Source organism: Jaculus jaculus, chromosome 1 (assembly GCF_020740685.1).
Source record: "Jaculus jaculus isolate mJacJac1 chromosome 1, mJacJac1.mat.Y.cur, whole genome shotgun sequence".
Lineage (NCBI taxonomy): Eukaryota > Metazoa > Chordata > Mammalia > Rodentia > Dipodidae > Jaculus > Jaculus jaculus.
The window spans coordinates 248,480,250-248,492,580 of NC_059102.1; the positions used below are offsets into that span (position 1 = coordinate 248,480,250).

Genomic DNA, 12,331 nt, shown 5'->3' on the forward strand with positions numbered 1-12,331 from the left:
CAGTTTTCTAAGAACTTGATTTGCCAAGGGGGTAGTTCACAGGAACTTAGTTTTCTTGGATTCCAATAGATTGTCCTAGTTTGGCCATTGTATTAGCTCTCCTTTCCCACAGTAGGCACTGACTGCCCCCTTACAGTGTTTGACTTCCATCTCCCAACATTTCTGTGGGGTGGTTGTTACAGAAGAAGCACGGTAGAACTGATTAGACAAAGGTCGTCCTTGACACCATTTGCGACTCAGGAGCTCTGGTCTTTTGGTCTCTAGAGAGTGGGAAAGTGGAGTCTGACCTGAACTAAAAGATATGTATGTATTTTTTTGAGGTAGAGTCTCACTCTAGCTGGGCTGACCTAGAATTCACTGTGTAGTCTCAGGGTGGCTACGAACTCACGGTGATCCTCCTACCTCTGCCTCCCCGAGTGCTGGGATTAAAGGTGTGCACCACCGCACCCGGCTTTTTTTTTTTTTAATATTTTTTAGGCAGGTTAGTTACCTCAATGGGTAAAGATGGTGGCACATGCACCTGGAGTTCGTTTGCAGTGGCTAGAGGCCCTGGTGCACCCATTCTCTCTCTTTCCCTCTCTCTGTCTCAAATAGACACATGAAACTAAAATAGAATGAATTGTAAAAAATCCTCTGTACCACACACTGGTCACCCTCTTGCTCTTGTGAACGTCGGACATCCGAAGGCCGCCATGAGGAAGAGTCTAGGTGCGAGGAAGGCGTGCGAGCGGAAGTCCCGCCCAGCGGATGTGAGCCTGGGGGTCCCCGGATGGGAAACCTCTTCAGGCCTCGGTCGGTGAGGTGGAGGCAGGCGAGCGGGCGTTCGAGGGTCACGAGCACCGCCTCCGGGCCTTGTCTGCGGACCCTCGTCGCGTGGCCCTCCTGAGGTTGCGGGCTGGGCGCAGGGGACAGGGCTCGCCTTTCTGGGTGAGGAGCGCTGCAGCGCTCGTCAGGCGCCGGTGTGCGGGGGTGGGATTCACGGAGAACTTCGCGGGTGCGACGGGCGGCCGCGGCAGGGCCCGGCGTGGGGCGCCGGCCGAGCCCGGGCCTCGTGAGGCGACGAGCGCCTGCTGCCCCGCGCGACTTGAGAACTCTGGTGGGGTAGGAGCCCGCCCTCGTCCCACGGTCTTCATCCTCTCGGGTGAGCCAGACGTCGGTGTCATTGAGCAGAAGCCGGGACGCGGGGGAGTTAGCCTTACCTCCGTGGAAATTCGGAGGAGCTGGTACCTGTGGGACCTCAAGGGCGGTTCCCGTGTGCTGCCCATCTCGTCCAGCGCTTGACTCCTGGGCTAGCCCTAAGAGAGTTTTCTATGATCTAGATGACCTCCTTTGCAATCCTGTTCTACTGTAACAGAAAGTTATAGAACAGGCTGCATAGTTGCCTGTTCTCTCTGCCACCATTAAAGGACGCTTTTTACGGTAAATAATTCCAAGGTTGAAGGGGCCACCTTAAACAATTTAGCAGTGGCAATTAGTATTTGGATTTTCAGCCCTGTCAGCTTCACACAGAAAGATGCCATTTTATCTTTCTTATATTTGGGGGTAAGATGTAGATTTTTATTTTTAAAAAAGCTTTTGACATTAACATTTTCTAGATTAGGCAAAGAATAAAATTCAGAGGCTAAGCTTGTAGCTTATGGTGGACTCCACCTTGGGTTCTATCTAAAGCATTAAAAACAGGTGGGGGGGGGGCAATGCTCAGCTTGTTTTCTCTTTCTCTTTCTCTTCCTCTCTACCCCTTACCCTAGCACCTGTCTTTTCTCTTACCTATCTTCTTTTCTCTTTCTCTCTTAAAAATATTTTATTTTAGAGCTGGGAGTGGTGGAGCAAGCCTTTAATCCCAGCACTCGGGAGGCAGAGGTAGGAGGATTGCCATGAGTTCAAGGCCACCCTGAGATAACAGAGTTAATTCCAGGTCAGCCTGGACCAGAGTGAGACCCTACCTCGAAAACAAAAAAAAAATAAATAAATAAAATTATTTATTTGAGAGAGAGAATGAGGCAGACAGAGAGAATGGATGCACCAGGGCCTCTAGCCACTGCAGACGAACTCCAGACACATGAGCTTTGTGCATCTGGCTTACATGGGTATTGGGGAATAGAACCTAGGCTTTACAGGCAAGTGCTTTAACCATTAAGCAATCTCTCCAGCCCTCTGTCTCTCTTTTCCTCTCTTTCCCCACTCCCTCAATGATGCTGTCCCTGAAAGGCCCAAGAATTCAGAAGCCCAGAAATACTGTCACGCTCCAAAGGGAGCTTAAGCGGGCCCCTGCATACCTCAAACTCCAGGCTTTACTCTCTGTTGGAAGCAAGTAAAGAATCCCTCTTCTCATTATATCAGAGCCCGTTCCTAATATAAAACTAGGTAAAAAGGGCATGAGATAGCCCTCAAGGATGGGAAATGAATAATAAAGTAAACCACTTATTTGGTTTCTGTAAATAGCCTGCACCATAAGCCTTAGTAGCCTGCCTCAGACCACCAAGGTCATAGGAGACTGATACCACACTCTGCTGCTCCCACCCAAGGACCTGCGCAAACCTGACCACCAAGGTCATAGGAGACTGATTGGTCCATGAGGGGCTTGAACAAATTAAAATAACTGGCTTAGAAACTATGGAGTGGCACAAACTGACTGGCTCGCACCCCACAGGCTCTTGATGTTAAAAAAATGATTGGTCTAATGCACAGGCTTTGTTAGAAACCCCATAAAAACTGTCCCGTTCCTGCATTCGGGGCTCTGCAGTCCTCTTCCCCTGCATGGTGTATGACTGTGGGCCCTAGCGCGGTTGGAATAAAAATCCTCTTGCTGTTTGCATTAAGACCGTTTCTCGTGAGTGATTTGGGGTATCGCCATTTCCGGGCAGAGTGTGGGGTCCTCATTCTGGGGGTCTTACATCCCCATTAGTTTTCTTAAGCATTTGGGCTACTAGTACTGTTTTGAAGAGTAGATTAAGTGGAACCTGTAAGTTTGTGCTTTCTCTTAATTTAGAAAAATATGTGTGTGTAGAGGTCAGAGGACAACTTCAGGTGTCAGTCCTTACCTTCCCCCTCGTTTGAGGTAGGATTGTTCACTGCTGTGCTGGAAAAGCTAGCTGGCTTCCCTTCTAGGCACACTGAGATTACAAATGTTTCAGCTGTGGTGTCTTTGTGACTTTAAATGGGTTGTAAGGATCTACACTCAGGTACCCACACTTGTGCCTCATGCCCTTTTTCTACTGAACCGTCTCCCCAGCCCTAAAAAATTCTTTTTTATTTCCTGTGAGAATACAGTAAAGAATTTTGAAATCTTGTTGGTGACAGTTTTTATCCTCACTAATATATGAAAATATATCATAATATGCATAATTTTACATTTTTATTTTGGGAAATAAACTATAACTTAATAATTATGAAACCTGTTGAAAGTTTTTAGTGATCATTCACTGTAAAATGTATTCATTTACTTAGAAATCTGGTCTCATGTATCCAGACTAGCCTTGAACTTGCTATATATCAGAGTATGCCTTTGAACTTCTGTTCCTCCTGTCTCCACCTTCCCAGTGCTAACCCTACCAGGCTTGGTTTTATTGCTGCTAATATTTTAAACACTTAGCTCGTAAATAAATGACTTGTAGTAATGCTAAGTAATTAGCAAAATGTCTTTTATTGTTATTTTTTGAGACAGAGTCTCATGTAGCCCAGGCTGACCTTGAAGTTGTAGTGTAGCAGAGTATGACCTTGACCTCTTGATCTTCCTACCTGTACCTCCCAAATGCTAGAATTACTGGCATGTTCCACCATGACCAATTTATGTGGTGCTGGGGACCAAACCTAGGCCTCATGCATCCTAGGTAGGCACTCTATCCACAGAGCTACATCTCCAGCCTAAACTACTTTATTTTACTCTGCAAACTAAAAATGTGTATTAGAAGTGTACACAAAAGTCAAAGAGGAAAAAAATGTGTTCCTGGTTTCAATTTCAAGGCATTTAGCTTTAAAAGGGGCTTGGGGTGTAGCTCAGTGGTAAAGTGCTTGTCCAGCATGCACAGGGTCTGGGTGTGGTCCTAACAGTGAAAAGAAGTTATTCTTTTTTTGTTTTTTTTGAGGTAGTATCTCACTGTAGCCCAGACTGACCTGGAATTCACTATTGTGATGGTTTGAATAGATGGCCCCCAATATATTCAGTGTTTTATTTGTTTGTAGTTTGCATCTGCAGCCACCTGGCTGGAGGCAATGTCACTGGGTGGATCTTAAGGTGTGGTGGTGGGTTTCAGATTCTAATCTAAAAATATGCAAAGTGTGCCTAGTAGGAGTTACTGAAGTGTGCTGTGGCTTTTGGCTTTAGGCTTGTACTTCTCTTTGCTTGGTCCTGTGAAAGTAGGCCAGCTCCTTCTGCCATTATGGAACTTCCCCTGGGATCTGTAAGCTTCAATAAATCCCTTCCTCCATAACTGCTTGGTGTGGAAGTTCATCTCAGTGAACCTGCAGCCGTCTGCTACAACTATGTAGTCTCAGGGTGGCCTTGAACTCAGGGCCATCCTCCTACCTCTGTCTCCTGAGTGCTGGGATTAAAGGCATGAGCCACCACTCCCAGCTATTCATCTTTCTATTTTTTTTATGTGAGAGTGAGAGAGAGAATTGATGTGCCAGGGCCTCTAGCCACTGCAGTCGAACTCCAGATATGTGTGCCCCCTTGTGCGCATGTATGACCTTGCATGCTTGCATAACTATGCTTCTGGCTTACATGGGATCTAGAGAGTCAAACATGAGTCCTTAGGCTTTGCAGGCAAGCATCTTAACTGCTAAACCATCTCTAGCCTTCATCTTGTTTTTAACATGGTCTGATAGCCAGACTGGCCTGATACTCTCTGTATGGCCCATGTTGCCCTCAAACTCATGATCCACCTGCCTCTGTCTGCCATGTATTGGCATTACAGGTATATACCACCATACGCAGAATCTTTTCTTTTTCTTCTCTTCTCTTGTCTCTTTTTCTTTCAACATGGAATGCTTCGTGCATTTCTATCTCATCCTTGGGCAGGAGGAATGTTAGTCTCTGTCTCATTCTGATTTTAGTATATGTGTTTCCAAAGTAAGAAAACTGCTGAGAATATTTTTTAGATGCTGATTAACGTCAATAAAATGTCTTTATCTTGTAGATGAAATATAAGGAAAAAGACAAACATGGAAAGTGAGAACACAAAGAAAATACAGGGTGAGAAATTCATAGATAATATATCTGTAATCTTATAATGTATTTGATTAGTTTTATAGTATATTGGCATATATATTTGCATCTAGAAAATGAAAGAACCATTTAGTAATTTACATATCTATTTAACATGTTCTCTCATTCTATAACATAACTCCTGGCTTTAGGAAACTGACATGGGAAAAGACATGCTGAATCTTAGAATACTATTTTTTAGTTGATTTACTGGTAGAATATAAAAGAACAGTAGGCCCTAGCCATAGTGGCTCATATCTGTAATCCAAGCTATTCTGATTAAGGCAAGAAGATTGCAAGTTTGAGACCAGCCTAGGCTATATAATGAGCCTTCTCTCAAATAAAGCAAAAAGGTGATATAGCTCAATGACAGGGCACCTGCCTCGGATAAATAAGCCCCTGGGTTCGATCTCCATTATGGGGAGAGGGAGGAACACTGAGAATAGTGAACAGAAAGGACCACTGTCAGAGTATCCCCGGGCTTACAGAATTGTCCTAAAAAGATGGACTGAATTCATGGGCATGGTGAGGTCAGACAGGATGGAAATACAAAGAAAGGGTGGGGACAACACTTGGGAGGCAGAGGTAGTAGGATCCCCATGAGTTTGAGGCAACCATGAGACTATATAGTGAATTTCAGGTCAGCCTGGCTAGAGTGAAACTCTACCTCAAAAAAAAAAAAAAAAAAAAAAAAGTGGGGAATTCTGTCCCCTAATGATAATGGTTTAGCTGAAGAAGAGGTCCCTCAGAAAATAAAAAAGACATAAGAAGAATATTTCAGAAAGGGGAAAAGTTAAGAATATGATGTCTTGGAAATAGAACCTTAGGAGAATGCTTCAAGGAAAAGATGGATTTAAGAGTAGCCATGTCAAATGTCACAGATGAATATAAGTTATTCGCTGAATTTTCCATGTAAGATGTCATTTGCTTTAGTAACAGTAAACTTAGAGTTTAGCTTGATTATATTTAGGTCTGAGTGGGAAATAAAAATCTAAGGACAGTGTGTTACTCTTTTAGAAAGCTTGGCTAAAGCCAAATATGGTGGTGCATGCCTATAATCCTAGCACTCAGGAAGTAGAGGCAGGAGGATCAGGAGTTCAGGGTCATCATTGGCTATAGTTGGTGGTCATCTGGGGCTACATGAGAGACCCTGTCTCAAATAAAACTTAAAATAAATAATTACTAAAGATACATGGCAGTGGCTAGAGGGAGGTTATAATGGCAAACAAGTCTTTTGAGTCAGAGTCTCACTATGTTGCTCAGGCTGCCCTGGAACTCTTGGGTTCAAGGTATCCTTCTGTCTCACCCTCCCAAGCAGCTATGTACCTCTAGTCAAGGAAGTCTTACAAAATTATAGACTTAAATGTTTAGAGTTTTTTTTTTGTTGTTGTTGTTGTTGTTGTTGTTTTTTTTTTTTCAAAGTAGGGCCTCACTCTAGCCTAGACTGACTTGGAAATCACTCTGTAGCACCAAGCAACCTCAAACTCATGATGATCCTCTTACCTCAGCCTCCCAAAATTCTGGGATTAAAGGCATGACCACCATGCCCAGCTGGCCTAAGTTTTTTTTGTTTTTTTTTTAAGAGAGAAGTAGATTCTAGAGAACAAGTTGAAGAAGTTAGAAAGTAGTGATGCCTCTGTCAGATCATTTATTATAGTCTATTATCAAATCTTTAACCCCAGTCCCACATCTCACTTTTTTTTTTTTTTTTTTTTAGGTAGGGTCTTGCAGAAGTCTAGGCTGACCTGGAATTCACTGTGTAGTTTCAGGCTGACTCAGTAATTCTCCTACCTCTGCCTCCTGAGTGCTGGGATTAAAGGTGTGTGCTACTGTGGCTAGCTATTTTACATAACACAGCAGGCCCCCCCCCCCCCAATAGACTTTGAGACAAGGATTGCAGTGTACCTACTTCTTTTAGAGAAATCCAGGGAACAGTGGCTGGGAAGTAGGGAAATTTAAGACAGGGAAGGCCAACAGAAAAATATGTTATCAAGCAAATTGTTAGGGGTATCTATAGCATATTCTCACTAGGAAACTCTAGGAGTCGTGGCTGGACACAGCAGAAGGGTGAAAGGTATCTATCCTTCAACACTCATCAGTTATTTAATAACGGTATGATAGAGTTGTGTTTTAGTTTGCATTTCCTGAATGACAGACGATATGTATCTGTTGATATAATTTTTGGCAATTTATCTTCTTTGTAGAAATGTGTATTCAAATCCTTCTTACATTTTAAAATTAGGTGGTCTTTTTTTTGCTTGTGTATGTGTTGGTGTACATGTTCATATGTGTGGGCACTTGTGCAAGTGGAAGCCAGAAGCTGGCTTAAGGGTGTCTTCCTCAGTTATTCTGCATCTAGTTTTTTTGAGACAGGATTTCTACTGAATATGGAACTCTCTGAACCAGCTACAGCTAACTAAGCCAGCAAGTCCCAGAGTTTCTTCTATCTCTACCTCATCAGCACTAGGATTACAGGCATGAAGCATCATGTCTGGCATTTATGTGGGTGCTGAGAATCTGAGCTCAGGTCCTGCTCATGTTCGCATGGCAAGCACACTGACTAACACATTCCCTAGCCCCTGTATAGTTTTTTATGTATTCCAAACACAAGCTCTTTATTGGATATCTGATTTGTAGGTATTGCCTTCCAAACTAAACTGCTTTTCACATTCTGGATGGTATCCTGAAACTTCAGTATTTAAAATTTTAGATTTATTTAATCTTATTTTCTTCTATTGCTGTATTTTTGGTATTATATACATTTCAGAATTTATTGTTTTCTTCAGGAATTAATGAAAGAACTAAGTTTCTCAGTTAGAGAAGGTCAAACCAAGATGAAATGTGATAGTTGTAAATGTCCATAATGTCAATAGGTGCTTTTCCTGGGAAGAGTAGTGTAGTAGGATATGTCAGACTATGAGAGGGAAGGGAAGTACAAGGAGGAATGCATAGAGGAGAAGGTTCTTGCATCTGCATAGAACTGAAAATAACCATGCACATCAGAAATTTTCTTTTACATGCTGTTAATGTGAGATTAATACCCATAAATACTTACCACCTTATTATAGCTGTTATTAATATATGTAATAACTAATGACCAGGAGACCATACCTTGAAAAGCAAAAAACAACAATAAAAATAACCAATGAATATTTGTTGTTGTCCAAAGCCAGTTAATTCAAAATAACCATTACACTGTATTTTTTCCTAACAAATCATAGCACAAATTATTTTAAATTGCCAGTTGAATTTCTTTCAAAAGGAAGACTAAATATTGACTAATATGTCTTGAGTCCTCTTGTGTGTGTGTGTGTGTGTTTTGTTTTTTGAGGTAGGATTTCACTTTAGCCCAGGCTGACCTGGAAAACTCACTCTGCAGTCCCAGAATCATCCTAACTCACTCTCTTGAGTGCTGGGATTATGGGATTATAGGTGTGCACCACCACACCTGGCTAATATCTTAGATTCTTTAAGTGTGCTCCTTTATATTTTTATGTCCTCTTCATTCTGTATCTTTCAGAACTCTAAATGTTAGTTTTAAAAATCAGCCAAAGTATGTAATTTAAATCCTTAAAAGGTTTTAAGTTTATTATATTATATGGATTTATTTTCTTTCAAAGATTAAACCTACCCCACTTTCCTTAGATAAATCCACGTGGTTATGATATATTATTATTTTGCTGTATTACTGAATTTAGTAAAATTGTTCAGACTTTTTGCATGCATATTCATGGTGAATATTGGTTCACAGTTTTGTTTCTTTTTTTGGGGTTTTTGAGGTAGAGTCTCACTCTGGTCCAGGCTGACTTGGAATTCACTATATAGTCTCAGAGTGACCTTGAACTCATGGCGATCCTCCTGCCTCTGCCTCCCAAGTGCTGGGATTAAAGGCATGCGCCACCACGCCCGGCTCACAGTTTTGTTTCTAATAGTAATAGTTCTAGTATAATGATAATGCAAGTCTCATAGAACACTAGTGTCCCCCTATAATGCCAGTTCCTCAAAAGGCTGAGACATGAGGATTTTGAAATTGAGATCAGCTTGGAATATTGTAAGACCTTATCTCAAAAAAAAATTATAAATTGGGTGCTGGAGAGATTGTTTAGTGGTTAAGGCTCTTGCCTACAAAGCCTAATGACCAGAGTTGCATTTCCCATTACCCACATAAAGCCAGATACACAAAGTGGCACATGCATCTGGAGTTTTTTGCAGTGGTAGGAGGCCCTGGTGCACCCATTCTGTCTGTCTGTTTCTTCTATCTCTCTCTGCTTGCAAATAAATAAATAAAATACAAAAAAAAATGGGGCTGGAGAGATGGCTTAGCAGTTAAGCGCTTGCCTGTGAAGCCTAAGGACCCTGGTTCGAGGCTTGATTCCCCAGGACCCACGTTAGCCAGATGCACAAGGGGGCACACGCATCTGGAGTTCGTTTGCAGCGACTGCAGGCCCTGGCACGCCCATTCATATTTCTCTCTCTCTCCCTCCCTCCCTTCCTCTCTTTCTCTCTATTTATCTCTCTCTGCCTCTTTCTCTCTCTGTCACTTTCAAATAAATAAATAAAAATAAACAAGAAATAATTTTAAAAAATGGTTGTGAATGCCTTTAATCCCAGCATTTGGGAGGCAGCGGTAGGAGGATCAACTGTGAGTCAGACTGGGCTAGAATGAGACTTGACTGAAAGAACAAAAGTAAACAAGTTGGGATTGGGGAGATAACTCAGTAGGTAAGAGCACTTGCTATGCAAGCATGAAAATCTGAGTTTGATCTCCAGAACCTATGTAAAATATTTGGGCATGGTCATGCAGACCTGTAACCCAGAACTAAGGGAGGCAGAGACCTGACTTCACAACACTCATTTTAAGAATAAAATATTTCAAAGGTAATTTGAGTGTGGTGGTGCATGCCTTTAATCCCAGGACTCGGGAGGCAGAGGTAGGAGGATCACCATGAGTTTGAGGTCACCCGGAGACTACATAGTGGATTCCAGGTCAGCCTGAGCTAGAGTGAGACCCTACCTCCAATATACATATATATTTCAAAGGTATGTAATTAGAAAATAGAATTTAAGTTTTGGTCTTAGAAAGAAAACTGGTTAAAAATAATGAAAAATTTTTTTCTCTCTAGAAATGAAGACTGACCTGAATTTACTATTGGAGTGTCTAAAATATCAAATGGACAACCCCTCGGCACAAAAGGAAGCTTTGATCACTATGTATTCAATTTGTGAACAAAATAGTAAGACATGATAGTGAGCCTTTATTCATGATCCTAGTTCCTTTTTCTTTTCGGTCTCAAACTCAATTCTCTTGATTCTCCTGGTTTTGCCTTCCAATTACTGGGATGGTGTGCATGCACCTCCACACACTACACATGGAATCTGGATCTTTTTGTTGTTGCTTGCTCATATAACCCAGGTTGGTATTGAACTAGTTATATAGCTGAAGAAGATCTACTGATCCTGCTGCCCACACTTACAAGTGCTGGGATTACAGGCAGGTGCGTCTATGCGTCTATGTTTATTCTGTGTTCTGTTTTTAGTTTTGTTTTTAATTCTAATTCTTTGGTCTTATGAAATAACAGCATACATGGTTGTTTCTCTTCAACTCACTCTATGTATTATATTACTTCATTTGGTCTTTTTTTATTCTTAACAGATTGTCAAAGATAATAACCATTTCCATTTTGCTTTGTCTGCAAACCCTACAGGTAATGCAGGTGTTTATTTTCGGGATATTGGTGGTTTGATGTTTGTAAAAAATCTTGCAAAGTCAAGTGAACATAGCATGGTAAAAGAAGGAGCCTTATACGTAATGGCAGCAATTGCAGCAGGAAATGGTAAAAATATAAAATTTTATTTATCCTTCAAGCATTGTGTTTACTTAAACATATTTTGAGAATTATACATCTTTTTAACTTGTTTTTTTTTTTTTTAATTTTTTTGGTTTTTTGAGGTAGGGTCTCACTCCAGCCCAGGCTGACCTGGAATTCGAATGGAGTCTCAGGGTGGCCTTGAACTCACAGCAATCCCCCTACCTCTGCCTCCCAAGTGCTGGGATTAAAGGTGTGCGCCACCACGCCCGGCACTTAACTTGTTTTTAATAGTTATATAGGCTACTTAAACTATAACGATAATCCACAGCCATCTTGTATGCTTTGGGCATAGAAATTCATGTTGGTAAGGACATTTTCTGAGTGGGCATGGTGGTGCACACCTTTAATCCCAGCACTGGGAAGGCAGAAGTAGGACGATCGCAGTGAGTTCGAGGCCAGCCTGGGACTACAGAGTGAGTTCCAGGTCACTCTGGACTAGAGTGAGACCCTACCTAGAAAAACCAAAAAAAAAGAAAAAGAAAAAAAATGCTTTCCTACAACATACTTAAAGTGAGGTTGAAGCTAAACCATCAGCTTGTCAAACCAATTATGTATTTCTTTGTTTTCATCAATTATTAAGAATCAAGTTCTTGGGCTGGAGAGATGGCTTAGCGGTTAAGCGTTTGCCTGTGAAGCCTAAGGACCCTGGTTCGAGGCTCGGTTCCCCAGGTCCCACGTTAGCCAGATGCACAAGGGGGCGCACGTGTCTGGAGTTCATTTGCAGAGGCTGGAAGCCCTGGCGCGCCCATTCTCTCTCTCTCCCTCTATCTGTCTTTCTCTCTGTGTCTGTCGCTCTCAAATAAATAAAAATTAAAAAAAAAAAAAAAGAATCAAGTTCTTGCTCTGGGGGAACAGGAGTTTATTCGGTGGTGTAACCACTGGTAAATTGCATATGCTTTGGTAAATTAATCCTTCACCCATGCTCATGCAGGCTGCACTAATTAGATTCAGAGGGTCATATACACACAAGAAAAAAAAAAAGCCACCAGGGTAGGAGAAGGATTAGATGGGAAGACAAGTAGATAATGGGAGAGGATTATGATCAACATAAATTATATTACTTGTATAATAGAGGTTGAGGAGATGGCTCAGTGGGTAAAGGTGCTTGTTTACAAAGCTTGCTAGCCCAGGTTCAGTTCCCAGCAACCCACATAAAGCCTGACAGGCATTCATTTGCAGTGGTAAGAGACCCTGGCACATTCATACACACACACACACACACACACACACAAATAAGATAAGGAACTATACTTTT

General features: G+C 41.9%; 1 protein-coding gene and 1 non-coding gene across 2 annotated transcripts in view; one reads left to right on the plus strand and one right to left on the minus strand.

Annotated features, from left to right (window-relative positions):
* Window positions 1-4,975: 4,975 nt before the first annotated feature.
* On the minus strand, window positions 4,976-5,081 carry LOC123458369. The gene has a single exon (XR_006635630.1). It is a non-coding gene; the product is annotated as a U6 spliceosomal RNA (small nuclear RNA).
* Window positions 5,082-5,163: 82 nt separating this feature from the next.
* Terb1 (telomere repeat binding bouquet formation protein 1) overlaps window positions 5,164-12,331 on the plus strand; it is an 87,888-nt gene continuing 80,720 nt past the window's right edge. The window contains exons 1-3 of the mRNA XM_045142864.1: window positions 5,164-5,194; window positions 10,330-10,440; window positions 10,912-11,040. Of these exons, the coding sequence (XP_044998799.1) occupies window positions 5,164-5,194; window positions 10,330-10,440; window positions 10,912-11,040 (271 nt within the window). The remainder of the gene's footprint in view (window positions 5,195-10,329; window positions 10,441-10,911; window positions 11,041-12,331) is intronic.